The 26,531-nt window shown below is 39.3% G+C and overlaps 2 protein-coding genes across 3 annotated transcripts; both read right to left on the bottom strand.

The window, feature by feature from the left end:
- Window positions 1-11,136: 11,136 nt before the first annotated feature.
- Window positions 11,137-12,415, bottom strand: LOC128776087 (olfactory receptor 1002-like). Its single transcript, XM_053899199.1, has one exon. The coding sequence runs from the start codon at window positions 12,308-12,310 to the stop codon at window positions 11,366-11,368; it is 945 nt and encodes a 314-aa protein (XP_053755174.1). The 5' UTR covers window positions 12,311-12,415; the 3' UTR covers window positions 11,137-11,365.
- Window positions 12,416-16,033: 3,618 nt separating this feature from the next.
- Window positions 16,034-25,954, bottom strand: LOC109261213 (olfactory receptor 998-like). 2 transcript variants are annotated; one of them, XM_053899701.1, is made up of 3 exons: window positions 25,552-25,949; window positions 25,043-25,311; window positions 16,034-16,259 (listed from the first exon to the last, which is right to left on the bottom strand). In XM_053899701.1, the coding sequence occupies exons 1-3, from the start codon at window positions 25,628-25,630 to the stop codon at window positions 16,251-16,253; spliced, it is 357 nt and encodes a 118-aa protein (XP_053755676.1). In that variant the 5' UTR covers window positions 25,631-25,949; the 3' UTR covers window positions 16,034-16,250. The 2 variants fall into 2 exon arrangements, with proteins under 2 accessions (XP_053755676.1, XP_019295327.2); XM_019439782.2 differs by lacking the exon at window positions 16,034-16,259 and having other exon boundaries at window positions 23,533-25,311; window positions 25,552-25,954.
- Between the last annotated feature and the right edge of the window lie 577 nt (window positions 25,955-26,531).

The raw sequence follows: 26,531 nt of genomic DNA, 5'->3' as shown, positions 1-26,531 counted from the left end.
AAGTGTAGAATCGCTATATTGCACATTTAAAACTAATATTACACTGCATGCTAACTGCAATTTATTTATTTATTTATTTATTTATTTATTTATTTATATTTCTTTTTTTGTTGATTCTTTTTGTTTTTTTAATTTTATTTTCAATTTTATTTTTAATTTACATCCAAATTAGCATATAGTGCAACACTGATTTCAGGAGTAGATTCCTTAGTGCCTCTTACCCATTTAGCCATCCCCCCTCCCACAACCCCTCCAGTAACCCTCTGTTTGTTCTCCATATTTATGAGTCTCTCATGATTTGTCGCCCTCCCTGTTTTTATATTCTTTTGGCTTCCCTTCCCTTGTGTTCATCTGTTTTGTCTCTTAAAGTCCTCATATGAGTGAAGTCCTATGATTTTTGTCTTTCTCTGACTAACTAACTTCACTTAGCATAATACCCTCCAGTTCCATCCACGTAGTTGCAAATGGAAAGATTTCATTCTTTTTGATTGCTGAGTAATACTCCATTATAGATATATATACCACATCTTCTTTATCCACTCATTTATCGATGGACATTTGGGCTTTCCATACTTTGGCTATTGTTGATAGTGCTGCTATAAACATGGGGGTGCATGTGTCCCTTCAAAACAGCACACCTGTATCCTTTGGATAAATTCCTAGTAGTGCAATTGCTGGGTTGTAGGGTAGTTCTATTTTTAGTTTTTTGAGGAACCTCCATACTGTTTTCCAGAGTAGCTGCACCAGCTTGCATTCCCACCAACAATGAAAAAGAGATCCTCTTTCTCCGAATCCTCACCAACATCTGTTGTTGCCTGAGTTGTTAATGTTAGCCATTCTGACAGGTATAAGGTGGGATCTCATTGTGGTTTTGATTTGTATTTCCCTGATGATGAGTGATGTGGATCATTTTTTCATGTGTCAGTTGGCCATCTGGATGTCTTCCTCGGAGAAGTGTCTATTCATGTTTTTTGCCCATTTCTTCACTATATTCTTTGTTTTTTGGGTGTTGAGTTTGATAAGTTCTTTATAGATTTTGGATACTAACCCTTTATCTAATATGTCGTTTGCAAATATCTTCTCCCATTCTGTCGGTTGCCCTTTAGTTTTGCTGATTGTTTCCTTCGCTGTGCAGAAGCTTTTTATTTTGATGAGGTCCCAATAGTTCATTTTTGCTTTGGTTCCCTTGCCTCCAGAGACGTGTTGAGTAAGAAGTTGCTGCGGGCAAGATCAAAGAGGTTTTTGCCTGCTTTCTCCTCGAGGATTTTAATGGCTTCCTGTCTTACATTGAGGTCTTTCATCCATTTTGAGTTTATTTTTGTGGATGGTGTAAGAAAGTGGTCCAGGTTCATTCTTCTGCATGTCGCTGTCCAGTATTCCCAGCACCACTTGCTGAAGAGACTGTCTTTATTCCATTGGATATTCTTTCCTGCTTTGTCAAAGATTAGTTGCCCATACATTTGTGGGTCCATTTCTGGGTTCTCTATTCTGTTCCATTGACATGAGTGTTCTTGTGCCAGTACCATACTGTCATGATGATTACAGCTTTGTAACATAGCTTGAAGTCTGGGATTATGATCCCTCCTGCTTTGGTTTTCTTTTTCAAGATCGCTTTGGCTATTCGGGGTCTTATCTGGTTCCTTACAAATTTCAGGATTATTTGTTCTAGCTCTGTGAAGAATGCTGGTGTTATTTTGATAGGGATTGCATTGAATATGAAGATTGCTTTGGGTAGTATCGACATTTTAACAATATTTATTCTTCCTATCCAGTAGCATGGAATCTTTTTCCATTTTTTTGTATCTTCTTCAACTTCTTTCCTAAGCTTTCTATAGTTTTCAGTGTATAGATTTGTCACCTCTTTGGTTAGATTTATTCCTAGGTATTTTATGGTTTTTGGTGCAATTGTAAATGGGATTGAGTCCTTGATTTCTCTGTTTCTACATTGTTGGTGTATAGGAATGCAACCAATTTCTGTGCATTGATTTTATATCCTGAGACTCTGCTGAATTCATGAATCAGTTCTAGCAGTTTTTTGGTGGAATCTTTGGGGTTTTCCATATAGAATATCATGCCATCTGCAAAGAGTGAAAGTGTGACCTCCTCCTGGCTGATTTGGATGCCTTTTATTTCTTTGTGTTGTCTGACTGCAGAGGCTAAGACTTCAAATACAATGTTGAATGACAGTGATGAGAGTGGACATCCCTGTCTCATTCCTGACGTTAGGAAAAGCACTCAGTTTTTCCCCAGTGAGGATGATATTAGTGTTGGGTCGTTCATAGCTGGCTTTTATGATCTCGAGGTATGTTCCTTATATCCCTACTTTCTTGAGGGTTATTATCAAGAAAGGATGCTGTATTTTGTCAAATGCTTTCTCTGCATCTATTGAGAGGATCATATGATTCATGTCCTTTCTTTTATTGATGTGATGAATCACGCTAATTGTTTTGCAGATATTGAACCAGCCCTGCATCACAGGTATAAATCCCACTTGGTCGTGGTGAATAATTTTTTTAATGTATTGTTGGAGCCGATTGGCTAATATCTTGTTGAGGATTTTTGCATCCATGTTCATCAGGGAAATTGGTCTATAGTTCTCTTTTTTCATGGGGTCTCTGGTTTTGGAATCAAGGTAATGCTGGCTTCATAGAAAGAGTTTGGAAGTTTTCCTTCCATTTCTATTTTTTGGAACAGTTTCAAGAGAATAGGTGTTAACTCTTCCTTAAATGTTTGGTAGAATTCCCCTAGAAAGCCATCTGGCCCTGGACTCTTGTTTTTTGGCAGATTTTTGATTACTAATTCGATTTCCTTACTGGTTATGGGTCTGTTCAAATTTTCTATTTCTTCCTGTTTCAGTTTTGGTAATGTATACGTTTCTAGGAATTTGTCCACTTTTTCCAGATTGCCCATTTTATTGGCATATAATTTCTCATAATATTCTCTTATTGTTTTTATTTCTACTGTGCTGGTTGTGATCTCTCCTCTTTCATTCTTGGTTTTATTTATTTGAGTCCTTTCCTTTTTCTTTTTCATCAAACTGGCTAGTGGTTTATCAATTTTGTTAATTCTTTTGAAGAACCAGCTTCTGGTTTTATTGATCAGTTCTACTGCTTTTTTGGTTTTGATAGCATTAATTTTTGCTCTCATCTTTGTTATTTCCAGTCTTCTGCTGGTTTTGGGTTTTATTTGCTGTTCTTTTTCCCAGCTCCTTAAGGCGTAAGGTTAGGTTGTGTATCTGAGATCTTTCTTCCTGGATTGCTTTATACTTTCCTCTTATGACCACCTTTGCTGTGTCCCAGAGGTTTTGGGTTGTGGTGTTATCATTTTCATTGACCTCCATATACTTTTTAATTTCCTCTTTAATTTCTTGATTAGCCCATTCATTCTTTGGTATGACATTCTTCAGTCTCCAAGTATTTGTTACCTTTCCAATTTTTTTCTTGTGGTTGATTTGAGTTTTATAGCGTTGTGGTCTGAAAATATGCATGGTATGATCTTGATCTTTTTGTACTTACTTAGGGCTGGTTTGTGTCCCAGTATATGGTCTATTCTGGAGAACGTTCCATGTGCACTGGAGAAGAATGTATATTCTGCTGCTTTAGGATGAAATGTTCTGAATATATCTGTTAAGGTCATCAGGTCCAGTGTGTCATTCAAAGCCATTGTTTCCTTGTGGATTTTTTGATTAGATGATCTGTCCATTGCTGTGAGTGGGATGTTGAAGTCTCCTACTATTAAGGTATTACTATCGATGAGTTTCTTAATGTTTGTGATTAATTGATTTATATATTTGGGTGCTCTCACATTTGGCGCATAAATGTTTACAATTGTTAGGTCTTCTTGGTGGATAGACCCCTTGATTATGATATAATGCCCTTCTGCATCCCTTGATACAGTCCTTATTTTAAAGTCTAGATTGTCTGATATAAGTGTGGCTACTTTGGCTTTCTTTTGTTGACCATTAGCATGATAGATGGTTCTCCATCCCCTTATTTTCAATCTGAAGGTGTCTTTAGGTCTAAAGTGGTTCTCTTGTAAACAGCATATCGAAGGATATTGTTTTCTTATCCATTCTGTTACCCTATGTCTTTTGACTGGAGCATTGAGTCCATTGACATTTACAGTGAGTACTGAAACATATGAATTTATTGCCATTATGATACTTGTAGAGTTGGAGTTTCTGGTGGTGTTCTCTGGTCTTTTCTAATCTTTGTTACTTTATATATATATATATATATATATATATATATATATATATATATATATATATATATATATAAATTCATCTTTTCTCCCCTCAGAGAGTCCCCCTTGAAATTTCTTGCAGGGCTGGTTTAGTGGTTACAAACTCCTTTAATTTTCATTTGTCTGGGAAAATTTTGATCTCTCCTTCTATTTTGAATGACAGCCTTCTGGATAAAGAATTCTTGGCTGCATATTTTTCTGATTCAGCTCATTGAATATATCCTGCCACTGCTTTCTGGCCTGCCAAGTTTCTGTGGATAGGTCTGCTGCAAACCTGATCTGTCTTCCCTAGTAGGTTAAGGACTTTTTTCCCTTGCTGCTTTCATGATTCTCTCCTTGCCTGAGTATTTTGTGAATTTGACTATAATATGCCTTGTTTATGGCCGGTTTTTGTTGAATCTAATGGGGGACCTTTGTGCTTCCTGGGTTTTGATGTCTGTGTCTTTCCCCAGGTTAGGAAACTTTTCTGTTATGATTTGCTCACATAACCCTTCTACCCCTATTTCCTCTTTTCCTCTTCTGGGACTCTTATGATTCTGATGTTGTTCCTTTTTAATGAGTCACTGATTTCTCTAATTCTTAAATTGTGCTCTTTTGCCTTAATCTCTCTTTTTTTCTGCTTCATTATTCTCTATAAGTTTGTCCTCTATATCGCTGATTCTCTGTTCTGTCTCATCCATCCTTGCCACCACTGCATCCATCCATGATTGCAGCTCAGTTATAGCATTTGAATTTCATTCTGGCTATTTTTTTACTTCTTTTATCTCTGCAGAAAGGGAGTCTAATCCAGTTTTGACTCCAGCTAGTATTCTTATTATCGTGATTCTAAATTTTGTTTCAGACATCTTGCTTGTATCTGTGTTGGTTAAATCCCTGGCTGTCATTTCTTCATGCTCTTTTTTGGGGAGTGAATGCCTTCGTTTTGTCATTTTGAAGGGAGAAAAGGAATTCATGAGGTAGAAAAATTAAAATGACAAAATATTAAAATTAAAGAAATATTAAAATTAAAAAATTAAAAACACACACATACACACAAAAATCAAATAAATGATGCTAAATTCTATGTGTGTTTTGTCTCAGTGTTGAAAGTGATTTGACAGATTAGAGAAAAAGAAAAAATAAAGAAAAAAAAGGGGGGGGAAGAGAAAAATTAAAAAATTAAAAAAAGGAAACGGTTTGAGAATTTGAAGAACGAATACACTGAAGTAGATGAAAATGAGATGATGGGAGTAAAATAGAATTTGAAAAAATATATGAAAAAGTAAATAATAAGGTAGAAAAATTAAAGAAAATTAAAAAAATTAAAAATGAATATGAATATTTTCTTTTTCTATATTCAAGAAAAGAAACAAAAGAGAGAAAATAGATTTAAAAAAAGAAAAAAAAGGAAATCGTTTGAAAATTTGAAAAAGTGATTACACTGTAGTAGACTAAAATAAAGTGATGGAAGTAAATAGAATTTGAAAAAATTTACATAAAACAAAAAATATCAAAAAAATTAAAGAAAAATATTTTTAATAGAAATTGAAATTAAAAATGAAGTTTTTCTCTTTCTGCATTCAAGAAAAGGAAAAGAAACAAAAAAGAAAAAAGAAGAGAAAAAAAGAAAAAAAAGGAAATTGTGTGAAAATTTGAAAAGGTGAATACACTGAAGTAGATTAAAATAAAATGATGGAAGTAAAGTAGAATTTGAAAAATTTACACAAAAGTAAAAATATGGTAATAAAAATTAAAGAAAAATATTTTTAATAAAAATTGAAAATAAAAATGAGGTTTTTCTCTTTCTGTATTCAAGAAAAAGAAAAGAAGTGTAAAAGAGAAAAAAAGAGAAGAAAGAAAATTGAATAGATGGACCTGCTAACAGATTGAAGTAGGACTGAAATTATTTCATTTTCCCCTAGAAGTCAGTCTATGTAGCACTTTATAGTCCACAAACTAAGCCGGCGGTGAGACTTGTGTTCTTGAAAGTGAAGTTGGCCCAGGTGGACGGAGCTCAGTGTAACGGCTCTGCTCTCCACTAGATGTCGCTGCTAGCCTACTGGGGCAGATTGTTGCCACGCTTGTAGATGCGTATGCACATGCGCGGGAGTGGTGAAAATGGCACCACCCAGCTACCTATTCTGTTTTCCCGGATCAGCAATCACGTACCCGTCCTCTGTCTTCAGCTTTCATCCACTCCCCGCTTTTTCACTCTCCATGACCAGGCCCCAGGCAGTACCTTCTCCCAAGTTTTGTCTCAGATGTGGCTGTTTTCTCTGGCCCCTTATTTCCGAAGGACTGCGGCTTTGACCCGTTCTGCCCCTGTGCTAGAGGGTCTCACCGAACAACGGCCAAATGAGCCATGGCCAAATTTTGGCTGCACCCAGGAACACTTGCTGGACCCTGCTGCTGCCGGTGCCCCAAAACTGCGGCCAGATGCCAGCCTGCCCCAGAAAAAGTTCATGAGATAATGTAGCAGCAGTGTTTGAGGGATTATGGAAAATCACAACACACATCTGGCACCAGGCTTCACCCTTAATGACCTTGTTCCAGCACTAGCGAATGTGGCCATTTTCTGGGGTCCGCTGGGGCCAGGTGGCTTCAACAGTCTCAACGGAATGTCCTTCCAGCAGTGGAACCGCTTTTCCCCCTGTGGCCTGAGAACCTCCCAGACCCCATTCTGCTCCTGGGGATTTGCCCTTCCTACCAGAGCACCGCCAGGTATTGAGCTGTGGAGTTGCAGACTGCTGTCCCCTTGTTTACAGTCTTAATGGAATTTAAACCCTCTCCTTTCTCCTTTCTCCCTTTTTATTTTAGTCACTGCAGCTGTTTCCAATTTTCCACTTTCTCTCCAGCTGCTTTTGGGGAGAGGTGATTTTCTGTATTCTCTCCCCCCCCCAACCCCATCTCCATCCTCTCTCCATTCACTAAAGCACCTCCCTTCCTGTACCTTCTCACTCCCCAAGTTCACTTCTTCGTGCTGCATACCTGCTGAATTCTGTAGTTCAGGCTGTGCAGATTGTTGTGTTAATCCTCCAGTCAGTTTTCTAGGTGTGTAGGATGACTTAGTTTTGGTCTGGCTATATTGCATGGATGTGAGGCACACAAAAAACTTCCACGCTATTCCGCCATCTTGGCTCTTCCGTCTATCATTTCTTGAAAGTGCACTCTAACTGAAATTTAAATAAAAACTTAAAGATAACACAAAATATGGGAGGAAATACAAAAAGAAAAAAGAAAAAGAAAGCCATAGTGAAATGTCATCTTGGGCTTGCTAGAAGGCTTGAAAAAGTCAATATTTAAGAAATGTTTGTGAGGATGTAAAGCAAAGGAAACTGTTATATTATTGATGGGAATGTGCATTTGTGCAGTCATCTTGGGAAACAATATACAGGTTCCTCAAAAAATGACAAATAGAACTACCGTATATTCTGGTAATCCCACTTCTGAGTGTTTATTCAAAAGAATTGTAATAAGATTTCAAAACAATACCTATACTCTCGTGTTTATTGCAGTGTGATTCAAAATAACCAAGATAAGGGAACAAAATAAATGTCCATTGAAAGATAAAAATAAAAGAATTCTGTTTAAAGAACCAAAGGTTATCAGTTTTTCCAAGTTTTGCAGTACACTTTGGGAAGACAGTTTTTGCAGACTGGTTCTAATAAATATGTTTTGTGAATTTTAATGTATTTTTCTTTGGAAATGCAGGTACACTTTGAGTGGCTTGGTTGCCTGACAGCAGGTTTCTCCCTACATAAGTAGCATCCTCATATACATGATGACTCAGAACATACAAGTATACACCTATAACTGACTTTGATAATGCCTGTTAAATCCTAAAATATGATAGTTTCCCTACCAACGTGTGGTAAGCAAAGGAAATAATGGAAAAACAGAATGATATAGTATGGTGTCATTTCTAAGTACTACGTGGAAAACAAGTGGAATATTACCGCATTTCACAACACACACTAATGAACTCCTGCGGGCTGGAGATCAGATGTGAAAGGCAAGGAAGTAAAACAAACAGAAGATAATTACATGTATTTATGTGCATATGTATATTATTCAATTCAGATGCATTTTTAAATCTGCATATAAGCCATAAACTATGCAAAGAAACATGGCCAGAGTTGATAATTGAGCCTATGTCTGTCAAGCTATAGCATTCATGGAATAAAACAATATAGTTTTGACTATATATTTATTGTTCATTCAATCACCAAACATACATTGAACACCTATTACATGCCAGGCTGGGGCATCAAGCATTAAGTGATGACCATGAACGTCCTTTTTCATTAATCTCATCTACAGGGAGAGCCTGACACAGAGCCTGAACTTGCAAACCACAAGATCATGACCTTGAGCCGAAGTCAGATGCTTAACCAGCTGAGCCACCCAGGCACCCCAGTAGGGTTTGTTACTATTTTGCTGGGCCCTTTCTTCATTTATGATCCAAATAGTGACCTCTGGACTCCTTGGAAAGCCGTACTGTAAAAATAATTTCTTTCATCTTTCTCAATCCCTACTTTCTTTAAAGAGGCTTTTATTTTTTTATTACCCTGGCTAAAATATTCTGTTACATTCTCTCTTGGTTCCTTGATTATCTTTATCACCGAAATAACCATGGGTATATAACCATTTTTAATCTCTTTGTTTGTCTTTCAACTGCACTAGCCTGACCTCCAGGAGGACTTTGCCTCTCAATGTGAACAGTACCCAGTAAAGTGTCAGGCACGTGAGAGGCATATGTAAAAATTTGTTGAATTAATTATTGATTGTAACATTCTTTGAGTCCCATTTCCTATTTATTAAATAGCATCTTGACCCATGTCATAACCCAACACAGGCACAAAAACTGGCAGAAATCGTGATGAAAACAATAAAGACAAGCCAAAATATTCTAAGGTCTTAGAGGCAATTGACCTCCTTCAAAGTCAGTGGACTAAAATTAAATGCTTTTTTAAAGGTTTTATTTATTTAAATTCAAGTTAGTTAACATACGGTGTAGTATTGGTTTTAGTAGTAGAACCCAGTGGGTTTCTATAAACCCAGTTTATAGAAAACAGTGCTCATCCCAACAAATGCCCTCCTTAATGCCCATCATTAAGCTCATCCCTCTACCCACCTCATTTAGCTCATTTAGCTCATCCCTCATTTAGCTCATCCCTCTACCCACCTCTCCTCCAGAAACCATCAGTTTGTTCTTTGTATTTAAGAGTCTCTTATTGTTTGCCTCTGTCTCTCTTTTTATTTTTTCATCCCTTTCCCTTATGTTCATCTGTTTTGTTTCTTAAATTGCACATATGAGTAAAATCATATGATATTTGTCTTTCTCTGACTGACTTACTTTGCTTAGCATAATACACTCTAGTTCCATTCATGTTGTTGCAATATCTTCTTTACCACATCTTCTTTACACATTTATCAGTCGATGGATATTTGGGCTCCTTCCATACTTTGGCTATTGTCAATAATGCTGCTATAAACATTGGGGTACATGTGTCCCTTCAAAAGAGCACACCTGTACCCTTTGGATAAATACCTAGTAGTACAATTGCTGGGTCATATGGTAGTTCTACTCTTAATTTTTTGAGGAACCCCCATACTCTTTACCAGAGTGGCTGCACCCCTTTGCATTCCTACCAACAGTGCAGAAGTGTTCCCCTTTCTCTGCATCATTGCCAACATCTGTTGTTTTGAGTTGTTAATTTGAGCCATATTAAATGCTTTTTTTAAAAAGGCCTTCAAGAGAGGACAGAGTGTGGCTTTCAATGAGTCATAGGTTACACAAAACATGGTTTATCTGCTAATTTCTTGGATTTGTTGCTACATTCCAGAAAACAAAACACAGAAGTATGGTTGAAAGAGTATTGTACCTGGAAAAAATAAGAGTGTGACCCAAGTTATGAGGTCATGGGCATTGATTCTTCATGTGTGCCAGGCTGAACATCTGTAAAAATAGAATTCACCTCCTTCTTAGGACACAAAAATCAATAAATCACTAGAGCATAGACAACACTTTATTAAAGACTTGCAATGCATTCTGAATTTTACATGCATAAGTGTAAATACAGTGACAAAATCTCAGCAAGGTATTATATAAGTAGAGAGGATCAGGAATGTAAAAGGCCCTTTGCAAATTATCTACTCCAAACGGGAAGGTGCTATTAGAGAGTGCTATGGCTACATACTTCCTGAATAATTAACTTTTTCTCATTTTGTTGATACATAGTTGACATATCACATTGTATTAGTCCCAGGTGTACAACATAATTGTTTGATATACATATATTTCGCAAAATGATAACCACAATAAGTTTAGTTAACATAAATAACTTTATGTAGTTACTAATTTTTTTCTTGTGAAGAGAACTTTTAAGATCTGCTCTTTTAACAACAAACAAATGTACACTATTGTTAACTATAGTCACCATGTTTATATTACATTCCCAAGACATATTTACCTTGCAAGTAGAAGTTTCTATCTTTAACCATAATATACTTGTTATTGGCTTTTGTTTAAAGAGTCAAGGCTAAGCTTCCAGAAAATTGAGGGATCTCAGCACCTTGTGAGCTAAACAGAAGTAGCGTCAAGTCACTGATTATGATTCTAACATAATAATAATTTAACAGGACTTAGCAAAGAGCCTCTCATACCCTAGTCACAAACACTGAGAATATTTTTTATTTTATTTTATTTATTATGACAGAGGAAAGAGAAAGAAGGCATGGGAAGGACAGAAAGAGAGGGAGAGAGAAAGAATCCCAAACAGGCTCAGCACTACCAGTGCAGAGCCTGATGTAGGGCTTGAACACAAACCATGGGATCATGACCTGAGCCAAAACCAAGAGTTGGAGGCTGAACTGACCAAGCCACCCAGGCGCCCCAACACGGAACGTATTCTTAAAGCATTGGGGTTCAATAATCCATGTACTTCAGTTTAACATTTTAAAACTCATTTCTGTTCAATAACAAGTGAGAAAATTGTAATCTGAAGATATATCACTTCTCAATGACACACAGTAATAAAAATTGAATCTTAACACAAAAGTAGGACTCCCATCACCCAGCCCATGCCCTACATCTTGTGTCTATATCACCTCTCAATCTGTAGTACAAATGGTATCTAGTTTACCTACTCAGAAGAAGATTCTTCTTCTCACACGTCCTCCTGAATGAATCTTTGACCTCTTTGTTTCTCAGGCTGTAGATAAGGGGGTTCAACATGGGGATCACGGCTGTGTAGAACACAGAAACCACTTTATTGATGTCCAGGGAGAAACTAGAACTGGGGCGTACGTAGATAAAGAAGAGTGTCCCATACAGGATGGAGACAGCAGTCAGGTGTGAAGAGCAGGTGGAGAAGGCTTTGCGCCTCCCCTCAGCAGAGCGGATCCTCAAGATAGTGACCACGATGTAAATGTAGGAAACCAGGATGATCACACCACTGAGCACTCCTAGAGCTCCAGCCAAGATGAAAAGTAAAACCTGATTGACCTGAGTGTCTGCACATGCCAGGGAGAGAACAGGAAGAAGGTCACAGAAGAAGTGATTGATGGTATTTGGACCACAGTAAGGCAGGCGAAAGGCAAACGTCGTATGCGTTATGGCGCTTATAAGACCCATGGTATAAGGCCCTACCACCAGCTGCACACAGATTCGCCGGGACATAATGAGTGTATACAACAAGGGCTTACAGATGGCCATATACCTGTCATAAGCCATGGAGGCCAACAGGAAACACTCTGTCACTACAAACTGACCAAAAAACCATAACTGGGCAGCACAACCCAAGAAAGAGATTACTTTTTTTTTCACAAAGATGTCTGTCAACATCCTGGGACCAATGACAGAAGAGGAGCAGACATCCACAAAGGACAAGTGGCTGAGAAAAAAGTACATGGGAGTGTGGAGCCGGGAATCCATCCAAATGAGGGTGATCATCCCCACATTTCCCAGAAGAGTGACCAGATAAACCAAGAGAAACACCACAAACAGAACAGCCTGGTGCTGGAAGCAATTTGTTAAGCCCACAAATAAAAACTCAGTCACCAAAGTTTGATTTCTAAATTCCATTTCTCTGATTTAATCTGTAATGAGAGAAAGATTTTTCATTACAATTAATTTATAATTAAATTGTTTTTAAAAATGAATTTAACTTCTTTGGGGCACCTGGGTAGCTGGGAGTTGGCTAAGTAGTTGGCTAAGCGTCTGACTCTTAATTTTGGCTCAGGTCATGATTTCATGGTGCTTGGATTTGAGCACCTAGTCAGGCTCCAAGCTGACAGCATGGACCCTCCTGGGACTCCCTCCCTCGCCTCCCTCTTGGCCCCTCCCTCACTCTCGGGCGTGCACCCTCTCTCTCAAAATAAACAAATCAATGTAAAAAACTGAATTTAACTTCCAACATTTTTCAAGTTCATAGGGTAGACTGAGAGATCACACTCTTGACTTCTACCTCCAAATGGCCATCCTCAGTATTTGCTATCTGTGTGATACTAAACACTGAACCTCTCTCAGCACTTGACTTTATTCCCGATCACAAGATTTTTGAAGAAAATCACAGAAGTTTAGACCGCGATGTGACCTTTGGTGACCTTCTAAAGCAAGTCCTCTAACTGTGCCAGATCCCATTTTTTAAAATTCCTACATTGCACACAGTATCCTTTAAGAAACATCTTCTAGACAAAAAGCATTATGTGAATTTTTATGAACTCAGGCAAATACCTTATCTACCCTAACTGTAGGTTCAGGGTATTAGAAATGTAACTTCTTTGCCGGTTCCTTTAGACTCTAGATAAACAGTCAGCTGTGGTGTGTAAAAGACAGACTTGTGATTCCAAAAAGGAGGGCAAGCTCATACCTGGGAGGATGGCTTCGACCAGGGATTAAAATCTTCCACAGGATCTCCTTGGTGACACCTTACAAACAGCTACATTCCTCCAGCCATTGGTGTGTGTACCCATTAATCTCATCAAAGTCCATCAAATTTGTTAGTTCATCAAAGAATAAACTAGTTCTTAAATATTGAGTAAGTGTTGTAACCAATTAAGTAGTAATAGGAGCTGGGAAAGAAAATCAATAATTTAGGGATGAAAAGGACACACATGAGCATTTATCCCAAAGAAAAGAAAATTTATGCCCACACAAAAGCCTGTAAATTTTGTTGACACAAGCTCTATTCATAATGGCCAGATATCTGGAACAAGGCAAATTCCTACCACACATAAATGGTTACACAATCTGGAATGTCCATACCAGGGAATACTATTCCGTCAGAAAGAGGAAAAAATATGATACAGATACAAGCCTGAATGGGTCTCAAGGTCATTACACTGAGTTGAAAAAAGCCCATCTCAAAGTTCAGAACTCTATTTTTACATTATCTTCTCAAAATGGTAAAATTATAGAAAGGAAGAACAGGTTAGTAGTTGTCTGAGATTGGGAAAGGCAGGGAGGGTGAAGGTGCGACTGTAAAGGTGTAGCACAGGGACATCCATGTAGAGATGGAAGAATTCCGTACCTTGATGGTTGAGTTGGTTAAACAAATCTCTCTCCACGTGAAGAAAAATGGTGTAGAGCAATCCACACATCACACCAATCTCCATTTCCTGTATTTGATGCTGCGCTGTAGTTGGTAAGATGTAGCCATTGGGGAAACCTGGGTGAAGGGGATGGGAGCCTCTCTGTACTACCTTTGAAGCTGCTTATGAAAATTTATCTCAGAATAACACTCTTTTATAAAAGAAAAGGGGGGTGAATGAACGGGAAGTGAGAGAAACATGAAGTAAGGGTAATACCCAAATAAAACGGGAAACTGAGGAAGACAAACGCACATTCTGGATGTTGAAATAATCATCATGATTACAACAGCACAATCACACAAAAATACCAATGGGCTGTGCGGCAGGAGAAGTATCGACAGGATTCTAACATTTTTCCCTGGTAAGAAAGCTTGAAAGGGGTTTTGCTTAACAGGAAGTTGAATAACAGGAAGTAATGAAATGAAAACCCACTCCCGTTGTCCCAGAAGCAATGGAGCTTGGAAAGGAAAGGCCTGGTGGGGCAGAATTTAAGAATAGTCAGAAAAGCTATACTGTAGTTAGTGACATGTTTCCAGAGTTTAGTATTTTCTAAACATGCAAAGCCATTGCAGGTCATTTATGTGTGTATTTGCTATTTACTCAAAGAAGATATAAACAAAGTGTTTTCAGTGCCACAGTAGATTTGGGTTATGAAAACATTTTATGAGGATGAAACTAGAATTTCCCCATCTATGATCTCAACCAACTCAAACTATCGTGTGAAAACCATAGTTTCTGACTGTCAAAAAGCATATTGCTTTCTTTTTTCCAACCTTGCTTAACGCAAAAATTCTAGCATAGAGCCATCGTGATCCTAGATATGCGTGTGACTTCGGGTAAGAGCAGCATGGAATTCAGGTCAGCAGATTCAGTGGTTTGTTTTCTACTTCTCAAACTCCATGTAGGGCAAGTGAAGAAATTAAAAGCCAAAGAGGCCAAGGCCTCTTCGTTCCCGTGAGCGTCCCATTCGCCATAAATCTTGCAGCACATTTCACTACCTCTATGCCAAACACAAAATTCAACCGACATGTTCATTCAAGTTAGGTCATTTAAAGCAAGAGACACGGATGGAATGTTTCCCTTGCACCAAATTATTCTTCGTGGTAAGCTTAGAGACGATGCTTTTCCAGACATCTAAAATCATTTTTTGATATTTTTTGATACCTAGGCTCCTGAAAGCCATTTAGGAATTCACTCAATGTACCCATCTGAAGAAACATCCCTACAGCCGTTGCCTGCTTATGTCATAGTAAGTTATGAAAGTAGCATTCCCTGACATGAAAATGAATTACCCTACAAACGTAGTAGACTGGTCATTCTTCTCAGCTTCTTCAGGTGTCTAGGGAGATAAACAACACAATGATACCATCTTGAAGCCTGGGCATTCCAACAGCGCTTTAAAACGGGGTTCATTGACTCCATTCTGCACAACACATCAGAGAGATTTTTCTAACGGGCTGTGTGTAAATTGGAGCCAAGTCCCTCAGGGCATCAAAAGCTCAGGAGATTGGGCCTATAGAGAAGATATTCAAGTTCTCTCAAGAGAACAGTACTGTGACTTGAATCCATTGTCATTGTACAAAATAAACCTACCTCTCCCTTTGAGACTACCCCCTCACACACTTCCAAATCCCGTTTTGAGCCTTCCCTGTTGCATAATGAGCACCGGCCCTTGGTGCTGTGCAGGTTGGAGAATCTAAAATTAAGCCTGGTCTCAGAAAGTCTGTAATCAGAAGGTGAGTCTGGGCACACAGCAGCACGAGGGACCCCGTGGTCAGTCCATGACTTACGAGGATGGTAGGGTCGTTGTGACCAGAGATGTTGAAAAGAGTCTCTTAGTTGTGACTAATCTCAAGGGAAGGAAGCTATAGGCACATAAAAATAAGGTGGATTGGGGTGTTATGCAGCAGAGGAGAGCTATCACTTTGGACAGAATTTTTGAGAGACAAAAGCAGTCGACATTGCAGGTACAAAAATTTCAAATACAAAGGTAGAAGACTGGGTTTGGGATCAAACTTCATAAACACTTCATGAAGCAAAGCAGTTTGAATTTATATCTGTAAGCAGTAAGGAATCCTTCAAGGAATTTCAGAAAACAGGTGACATCTATTTATTCACACACACACAAGAAAAGTTGCCACAGAACGTCAGTCTTGTCACAGGAGAAGTTTACTCTATGCAAGGCATTCTTCAAAGTGCTTTGAGAGTATTAACCCATTTAGTCCTCCTAAGAGCTCAATGGAGGGGATGAATAGAAAGATCTAGATTCTCTTAGCTGCCATCACCTCATGCAGTCCACTTGCTATTCTTGGAACAGGCAGAACAGGATTCTACCTCAGAATCTTCCTCTCTTGTCCTTCGGCTCCTGTTGTATTTTCCTCCAGGTATCTGTGCAATTTTCTTCAGACTTCTGCTCATCGTGGAGGCCACCTTTAATCATCCTTTGTAAAAGAGTACAGTTCACCACACCCCAACCCTCCTACACTTCCCCTCTTTATCTAGTTTATTTTTCTTCAATCAATTACCGTTACATACCATTGAATTTGTATTGCATCATAGCACTCTATCACAACAAGTATAAATTTTGTTTCGTTTTTCCACAATACACCTCCAGCTTCTGGATTAGTGCTTTAAGGAGTAAGTGTTCAATTAATATTTTTACACCAATGAGGACATTAATAAGTGGACACATAATTTTAAGAATGTGGCTGCAGGAACAGAAATCAGGAGATTAACTTCTTCTAGGTGTTGGGTAATGTGAACTTCCTGTGAGAATGGAAAGGAGTTAAGTTATTTCTTTGAGAGACCATCCTAGGGAGATCAAACCTGATGGATATGTTTGCAGCTGGATGAGCGAGAGATGAGCCAAGGTTCAATTCTAAGAGCCAGATTTGGGACAATGCTTATCTATCTTCCTTGGCCTCAACTGCCTAGCTGAACTTTGACTTCTTCCCTTACACACCTTCTGGAATTATTTTCCACCAAGATCACGACTGGCCCAAAAGACCAAAACTTGGTCTCACCGCACAGATCACTGGGCTTTAGAGATACAAGTCCATTTCTACTGTCTTTGGAAAAGACATGGGACACTAGTCTCACTGATATGATTAGTGGTATCTCTTCTCTCTATACCAGACCGGCAGTAGGAGACAATGTTACAGAAATACAGAGATAACTAATGTCCGTGGTGATAATAGGATCCCCAGACAGTAAAGACCAGTATGTAGCACTAAACTACCAGAAAGCAGGCAGAGACGATCTAACTAAAAGAACATAAATCTTTTATTCTCCCATCTTCTCTAGTATTTACTTGAATGCTTTACTATTTTCCTGCCATCCCAGTTATACTACAATAAGGAATTTGCTGCCACATTTCTAATTGCTAATGTGTTATCTTATATTTTCTATCTAATAGGGTGATGCTCCATAGTTATCTTTCCGATTGTCAGGCCTGGTGTGAATTTCCTACACAAGAAAACTGAAAAATGGAATGTGAAGTGCTAAACATATCATGCATAAATTCACAAACTACTCATCTATCTGTTTTTAGATATCCTTTTCTATTATATTGGGTTTTTTTTTTTTTTCGGTTCTACTATCATGACAGCTAGTGTCATGGTAAGGAATTCATTTTTATGGGAGAGACTATCTTCTCTCACTCTCTACACTTTGATATTTCTTGCTTCGGCTATGTAAAGTTAACAGAATTTAATATATCTGAATTAGGAGGTGTAGAATTCATGAAGCCATAGACAGCACAGTATGACAGCTGAGAACTCTGAGAATACCAGAGATTTCTGAGGTTAAATGACCATTTAAATGTATACATCACAACATATTGATGATAGACCAGATAATCTTGGAGGTTGACCCAGAACTTCCCCTCTTATTTCCCCTGTTGTCACAGCAATGAAGGGGACAGAGGTGGAAGCAGATTGAATAAGGGGTTAAGAGGAAAATGCTGGATTATATTTTGGCTCCATATGAAACCCTTGTATGTATTCATTCAATTCATCAACATTTACTGATTACCCATGATGTAGCAAGCATGTTCCAGGTGCTTTGGATACATCAGTGAGCAAATCAGTTAAAAGGAAAAAAAAAAAACCAAACCGTTGATGTGATTAAATCCTCAACATCACAGCCATGAAAATATTTGGGGCTCCATGTATGTTGAATGTGTCAGTCCTCGTGTCAGCATTCACAAAACCTCTTCTGAAAATATGATCAACCTCCTAAGAAACAGGACAACTAACTTCATCAACAATCACATGAGCTTGTTTGTGGCCTAGTCAAATTGCTGCATTAGATAAACATTGCATCACAGGTCCTCCTGTTACGACATCTAAAATAGGCCCACTCCTCTTCCCTGAAAACCCATTATTTTTCTTTATACACTTAAGAGTCTATAAATAAATTTGACATTGTACATTTATTATCATTCCATGAACCATCAGAAGAAACAACCCATAAGTGTGACCCTGATGTGGCAGAAAGCAAAAGACTGAGTTTAAAACTCGTTAAAAGTATTTTCCGGTCCTTCCTAGATTTAGCCAGCCTACAAATCCAGAGGCACTAATGCAAATAGCCATAATATGCAAGTGATTTTTCTGAGAAGAGTGCCAGCCTCAAAGAAGAAGGGTCTCATGAAACACATGAGAGAGTTAAGTCTAATCATGGATCATTTAGTGAGAAAACTTGCTATTTTCAGGACATCAAAGGACAAAAAACAACAACAAAAAACGGGCGGGTGGGGGGGGGAATAAGATGGCGAAGTACTAGCAGGACCCTAGGCTTGCCTTATCCTTCAAACACAGGGAGATAAATATCAAATCATTCCGAATACCCAAGAAATTGATCTGAGGTCTCAGAGAAAACTTCAAAAAAGAAAAAACAAAAGAGTTTCCTCATAGGAAGATGCAAGATGCTGTAACATTAAAAAGAAAAATAGAGCCAATGATTTGGGCTATTTGTGGAGGACTCAGTTTAGAAGTGAGATAGTTCCTCAAAAGTCAAGGGCAAAAAAAAAAAAACAAAGAAAATCAAGGGCAATCTACATCATCTCTCATACACCAATCTCATGAGAAAGATCAGAAAGGGAAAGGATGGGAACAGAGGGAAAAGAGGCAGAGAAAAGGGAACAAAAGAAAGGAGAAAAGAACAAATGTTGCTTGAGGAGACGAATGGCCATGGCTGGCCTTTGAAGAGTGGAAGAAAGGACAGACAACTTTAGTTCCAAAATCCCATGTAAGAGCAGAGTAGGCTGCTAGTACCACAGCAACTAGAGCAGTGGAAATAAAAGTCGTCAGGAATACACTCGACTGTAACCTAGAAGCACTTGCACGCAGAGTAATCCTGGCGCGTGATCCTTCCCAGAGGAGTGATGAGGGTCCTCCGACAGCTTGGGTGCAAAAGACTTCAAAGGCACACACTTTCCCTTGTAACATGAATAAGGCCTGAGGATCTAATGGAAAACATGGTGACTGTGGTTGACAACACTGTATTGTATGAAGTGAAATGTGCCAAGAGAGTAGAACTGAAAGGTTCTCGCCACCTCCAGAAGGCAACTATGTGAGGTGAGGGATGTGCGATTTAACTCGATGGGGAGAATCCCGTCACAGGGTACACGTATATCAAACCTTCCTTACTACATTATTTGCAATTTAAATATCTTACAATTATATTTGTCAATATGCCTCAATAAAGCTGGAAAAAATTTAAAAGAGGTAAGACATCAATGAGCAGAAAAAGAATGAGATGAAGTTGATGTGGAAAGACGTATGACCTTAAACCACACCTGGGTCCAGGTTGTTAAGAAAGATGACAATTAGGACTTAAAGTAACTATGTGCCTTATATTTGTTTTGTTCACTCGCTCACTTAACATGTTTTCTTGAGAACTTCCTATGTGTTAGGTGCTCTTATATGTATCATCGATTAATCTGTGTACAAACCATACATGACACTGGCCTCCTTGCAATTTTCCACCTAAGGCCTCAATGTATTGTTGTTAAAGGGTTATAGTTTCATTACACTTTTTTGCGCTCAGTTATTTTTAACAAAGATGTGTGAGACTATAAGATACTGAGTTGTAAATTCTCGCATTTGATATATTGAATCAAGGAATGGAAATGGAGAACAAGTCCCTAGAAAGGAAAACTGAAAAATGGGTGGTATCATTGCCAGGAAATTCTTTTTTTCTTTTCTTCCCAGTGTATAAAAAGATGGCATTCATAGGAGTTGGACATATTGTGTACAATCGCAGATCTTTAGATAAAAAAGTAATATAAATGACATTGAGTCTATTACCCTCAGTTTACAAAGTAAGACATTGAGAACCAGAAATGGTATAGAATTTATCCTCTTTTAATCCTTTTTTCTTTTCGAAATGCCAGAGAAATTTATTTTAAATGGCACAGTTTTAGTCTAAAAATTATTTCGATCTGAAAGAGAACTCCAGCATGTCATGATTCTGTACACTCTGAAATAAGAATGATTAAAGTGTAACTACCAATTAATATCCAGGCACACGCAAATTGAAGACTGTCGCATTACTAGGTTGTACACGGGAAACGAACCCAACACTGCACGTTAACTTTTAATCCTCTTTCTAATGGGGAGAGTCAAGGTTCAAACTGACAACGCCTTAAGTCTAGTCCACCTCTTTCTTAGTACACGTTTTGCAATTCCACCTGAACATTGGTAAAAGCGCCGTCCGAATTCCCTCCCCAGTAGAAAATTCTTCCTAACAAATGTCCCCGTAAATGCCTCTTTTACATCCGTCTTCCTCAGGCAGTAAAGGAGCAGACTCAACGTGGGCATCCATGTGGAATAGAATGCAAAATCGAATTTATTAGCGTACTGAGATGAACTTGAACGAGGAAGTATGCAAAGGAAGAAAAGTGTCCCATGCGTGATGGCCAGAGCAGCCAAGCACGAGGAGCAGGTAGGGAAAACTTGCTGCCTGCATTTAGCGGATTGGATATTCAGAAGGTTTGAAGGATAAAAATACAGGAGGCCGGGATGATGAGGGCACACAGGATTCCTATGAATCCAGTCATAATGGAAAGAACCAACTTACTCTTCTGGGTAGCAGCACATGCCAGGGAGGGAAAAGGGGGAATGTCACAGAAAAGGTGGTTGACCACATTTGGACCACAGAAGCCTAAGCAAAAGTGAAGGTCTCATGGACAAAGGCACTTTGAGGACCCGTGGCACAGGGCCCCGCCACCAGCTGCACACGGGCCCTTTGGCACATGATGACTGTACGCGGCAAGGGTTTGCAGATGGCTGTGTACCGGTCACATGCTTGGCGGCCATGAGGAAACAGGCTAGTCACTACAAGCTGACCAAAAACCACATCAGTACAGCACAGCTCACAAAGGAGATGACTTTTCTCTCCCGAAAGGGATCACACCACATCGACGGAGCAGCGGAAGAAGAGGAGCATACACCCACAAAGGACAACGTTTCAAGGAAAAACTACATGGGTTTCTGGAGTCAGGAATCCATCCACATCAGGGTGACCATCCCCGAGTTCCCACCCCGCGTGACAACATAAAGAACACTAAGCAGAACAAATGCCAGCAAAGACCACCCCAGGCATACACTTTTTAAAGTACAGAAAATCAGAAATAAAGAAAACAATCTTCAAAGAAGTCAGAATCAGAAAGACACATCACCTACAGAGGAACAAAGGATCACAGTTGATCTCTCAGAAACCGCACCTCCTAAAAGTCAGTGGCCGTCTACTGGGCGCCAAATTTACAAATCGGGAGACTTCAGTGAGTGGAGGCCTTAACTGACAGGCAATTTCCCTCTGATACTGGGACTAACTGGCGATTCTTTACAAAATAGGCAGAACCACTTAACGACTTCCGGGGTGAACAAACAAATGAACGGCAAAATGCACCTGCACTTGAATTTCTGTCCCTGCCCTCTAGGAAGAATCAGTCGGGAACATTTCCTACTAATAAAAACAAAACAAAAATGTATTTTAAGATGCACTGGGTTACAGCTATAAAGTCTAAGGGAAAAGAAGATGGTGCTGTAAGAGGACAATACACAGGCTCTAACTGACACTGTCTCTAATCATCCCTTAGGGTGAGTCCCCAGTGGAGGTAACACTGAAACAGTATATGAAAAGCAAGTAGTTAATCCATGTGAATATGGCAGGAAGAGAATTGTAGGCAGAATACATGAGCAGATCAGAACAGCAATAACCAGAGCTAGAGGAAGACAGTTGGTTTGAATATATTTGCATACACTTAGACAAGGACCTTACAGCAATTCAGGAAATTTATAATTATCACTTGCCTCCTGCTGTTCTCCTCCCAATCCCCGTTCAATAGCACCTGCATCACGAATGTTTACCAAGCAATTAGGACCAAAGAAAACACTTCAGCTCTCCTACTAGGCAATGCATATCTCAATAGGTGACAGATCTGACGCCTGTCATATAATGAAGACGCAGGACAGAGTCATTTTAAGGCAAAGTGTGACCGGGAAGAAAGTGTTGATCTTTCTCGATGAAAATACATTTCCCTTTGGCTCACCTAAGCCCAAGTTTTATCAAGTCTTAGTAAAATGGTGCTGGGAAATGTCACAAAACTGGCAACTAACAAATTATATTTTTTTTAATGATGTTTATTTATTTTTGAGAGGGACAGAGACAGAATGTGAGTGGGTTGGGGCAGAGAGAGGGAGGCACAGAATCTGAAGCAGGCTCCAGGCTCCGAGCTGTCAGCACAGAGCCTGACGCGGGGCTCCATCTCACGAGCTGTGAGATCATGACCTGAGCCGAATCGGACGCTCAACCGACCCAGCCACCCCGGCGCCCCCAACAACTGACAAAGTTACTCATTCATAATCTGGGACCTAGCTCTCTTACATTTGGAAATCTGTGCTACAGAAATATAAATCTCAGATACACATGTGGCAACATCGTTTGTAGGGAGAATAAAAGGAAACCAGCTGAAGGGGTATCACTAGGAGAAGCATACATTCTTTGTATGAAATGCTGTGCTACAAAAACTATAAAATTTACCTGAATATTAATAATTAATTCACTTAGTAGTTTACTTTTCAAATTGCATCATTTGCATTGTGTCATTTTGAATTCAGCATTTTTTTTTATCATTTCAAAGTGTTTAATAAGGAGAAAACATACCACCTTGTATAAAAATGACAGATTCTGGGGTGAAGGGTGAGGGATGAGGGGAGACACAGGTCCTCAGAGGGAAAAAGTGAGATGGGAGCAGAGAGTTGCTAAGAATCTCTCGCTTTTACTTAGTTTTTGACAAAGATTTCAGTCACCAGTAGGTAACAGTGTTTCATTAAACCAGAGAGTGTTAGGATGGAGAAATAGCTTCACCAGAAGTCATTGAGTCCATCTGCCTAAACCTATTTACTTATGGCTATTTTCATTCATTCGTTTATTCATTCATTCAGTTTTGACACAGATGGCAGCTTTTCAAGAGTAAATTTTAGTTATGAAATTGAGCATATTTGTTGCAAAACAAGTCCGACCACTCAGACAAGCATGAAGCACCCCCACTCTCTGTGGCTCCTTTCAATGTCATGTTACTAAAGTAACCAACGTTAACAGCGTGGCCAGTGACTTTGCACAATTCTCTCTATGATCACGTCCATAGGCACACACCAATGTCTTTTACACATGAGGTGGGTTTTACCCCCCCCCTTGTTCACCTTTGTTTACATGTTGGGGGGTTGGTCAACGAGAAGATCTGACCTCTGGTTGATCTGTGATCTGGACCCTGGCAACTGGAGGCTCCTCTCCCAGACCCTGTCCTTCGAACGTGCATTCTGCCTGCTTTCTCGGCTCCCAAAAGCTGCCCCAAGGACACAGCCTTGAGACAGTGATGTGTTCTTGGACACTCTGGACGGCATGTGTGACTGCCTCTATCTAATCTTTCAAGATTGGGCAGGAGGCAGAAGGGCTATGGTCTTACTGCTGCGACCAGGACAACCTCGCAAGTAAGTTTTCTTGTCTGGTCAACGTGCTCCCTACCATTCTGGAGTGGCCTGCTTCTCTCTTTGGTCTCTCCCTGCCTTTGGTGATGGGGCCGGTTGTGGATTTCAGCGGAAGCTCCCCAGGAAGTTGCAAACCCACACAAACTGTGATCGGTTCTACAGATTAAGGTTTGACCTGATTTTTTTTCTTATCAATGATCGTATCAGGACGTTTCCTCCGAACCAAAACATTAATATTTAATTTACTTTTTTTAATAATTAGCCACCCAACACTTCAAGGAATGTATGTTTCTCCTAATGATACAAATTGAGGTTGTTTCCTTTTCCCCCCCTACAAATGATGTTGCAGCATTTATGTCTGGTGTTGATATTGCGACAGCACAGATTTCCAAATGTAAGAGAGCCAGGTCAACGAGTATGTGAATTTTAACAGAAATCATCAAATTACTTTCTGAAAATGTAGCTGTTCTATACTTAGCCACTGTCGCTAAGTGTAAGGTCGTGGTCAACATTCATGGGCAACCTTACCAGCATTGCACAAATCGTTGTGATGTCTGCTAACGTGACAAATGAAAAAGAAACACTGTCTTGTCATTGTGATTTCATTTTTCCCAGCCATTGTGAAGTTCAGCAATTTTTAGTATATTTATATTTTTGGCCATTCCCATTTCCTGCTGTACCCATTGCTCATCCAGCCATTTACTGGTCCATGTCTCTACTGTGTGTCATACACACGTACGTTTGGGTTCAGGACTTTCTCATCGGGACATTACCTTATTGTAAGTCACCTATTTTGCAAAAGCCCTCTCACTTTCCATTGTTCAACAGAACAAGGTGTATGAACCTTTATTAATGAACACTGTTGACCTTTCTCTTACAACATTTGCTCTTCTAATCTGGAATAAATGTCCTCCCACATATGAGACTATATAAATGTTCCTCTGTACTTTCTGTTGGCATATAGTACATTTGTACCTTTAATATATGTGTAAATTATTTTGTATTCCCCTTCACTTTATGGAAGGGGAATGGAGAAGACTGATGAAAAAAATATATGTAGTCTATAAGCAACCTTGTAAGTACTCAGGAATAAAGGGAACTTGTAGTTCTCAGCCCAGTGTTCTTTTGACATGTTATAAACCAACGTCTAAGGTACAACACAACAGAGTTCTAATTACCAAAACTGCTGGAGAAGTTTTTCTTTCAAACTTCGTCCCAAATGTATATCTTACCTCCTTATTCCCCAAGCTGTAGACGAGGGGGTTCAACATGGGCATCACCACAGTATACAACAGAGAAATCACTTTATTGATATCCAGGGATGGACTTGAGCCAGGTCGAACAGAGATAAAGAAAAGAGTCCCACACAGGATGGAGACAACTACCAGGTGAGAGGAGCAGGTGGGCAAAGCCTTCTGCCTCCCATGAGCAGTCTGGATCTTCCAGATGGCCACCAGGATGCAAACATGGGAGACCATCATGATCAGGGCACTGAGGATTCCTGTAGATCCAGCCAAAAAGAAAAATGTAAGTTGTGTCACGGAAGTGTCTGCACATGTAAGAGAAAGCAGAAGGGAAATATCACAGAAAAAATGATTGATGATATTTGGACCACACAAGGGTAAGCAAAAAGTCAATGTCATATAGGTCATGCTCCTTAGAAGAGCCATGCCATAAGGCCCTACAACCAGCTGCACAGAGACCCTCTGGGACATAATGAGGGCATGCAACAAGGGCTTACCGATGGCCAAATACCAGTCATGTGCCATGGACGTCAGGAAGAAACATTCAGATACCACAAAGAAACCAGAGAACCACATCTGTGTGGTACCACCCTGAGAGAGCTGACTTTTTTCTCTGCAAAGATATCACACGGCACCTTGGGGGCAATGGAAGAGGAACAATACCTAAAAGGACGAGGGGCTAACAAACATACATAGTGATTGACTGGTCAGTTGTAACCTGTGTAAGAAATTTAAAAGTACATTTTATTTTTACAATGTTAATTAGCATACACAAAATTGCTTCTTTTAAAAATTTTTTAATGTTTATTTATTTTGAGAGAGAGAGACAGAACACAAAAAGGGGAGGAGGAGAGATAGATGGGGAACAGACAACCTGAAGCAGGCTCCTGCTTCCGCACAGAGCCTGACACGCGCTTGAAACCACAAACCATAAGATCGTGACCTGAGCTGAAGTCAGTCGCTCAGCTGACTGAGCCGCCCAGGCGCCCCATATTCATCATAGCTTCTTCAATGTATTACAAGTGTTTTTTAATCTGTAAAGGAGGCAGTTAGGAAAACAGCACCGGACTGGCAACGGTATTCCTGAGGAATAGTTCCTGTCCGTTGGGACACCGTGCAAACTTGCCCGATTTATACTTGATCTTTTTGGATTCGACACCCTCTGCCATCCAAAGAGCAGTCTAAGTTATCAAATCTAAATTTCCCATAGGTTCTAAAATTGTATTTGAAATGAGAACAATATCTGTATTTCATCTTTATCACATGATAGAATAACAATGCCTACCTAGGAATACCGTAACCAGTGAGATTGTAAGAAATGATGAAAAATTTAGACCCTGATAATAGACATTTGGGACCGGCTAAACAGAACAGAAATAAAGCCCTTTCAGTTCCTGTTTTGATGGAGAGGATACTGCCATTCAGATGAAATGAAGACAACATTCATATCTGTGTATATTAATCTCTTCCCCTTATA

This window comes from Panthera pardus, unplaced genomic scaffold (genome assembly GCF_024362965.1).
Source record: "Panthera pardus isolate Hobbes unplaced genomic scaffold, ASM2436296v1 HiC_scaffold_12, whole genome shotgun sequence".
NCBI classification, from domain to species: domain Eukaryota; kingdom Metazoa; phylum Chordata; class Mammalia; order Carnivora; family Felidae; genus Panthera; species Panthera pardus.
Note: the sequence above shows the minus strand (reverse complement) of the source record. Positions and strands in the feature narration are given on the sequence as shown.

Coding starts and splice junctions, on each gene's coding strand:
- LOC128776087 (XM_053899199.1), bottom strand. CDS start 12,310: ATGGAATTTAGAAATCAAACTTTGGTGACTGAGTTTTTATTTGTGGGC.
- LOC109261213 (XM_019439782.2), bottom strand. CDS start 25,630: ATGTGGTTCTCTGGTTTCTTTGTGGTATCTGAATGTTTCTTCCTGACG. Junction 25,312..25,551: donor TGACTGGTATTTGGCCATCG/GTAAGCCCTTGT, acceptor CTGGATCTACAG/GAATCCTCAGTGCCCTGATC.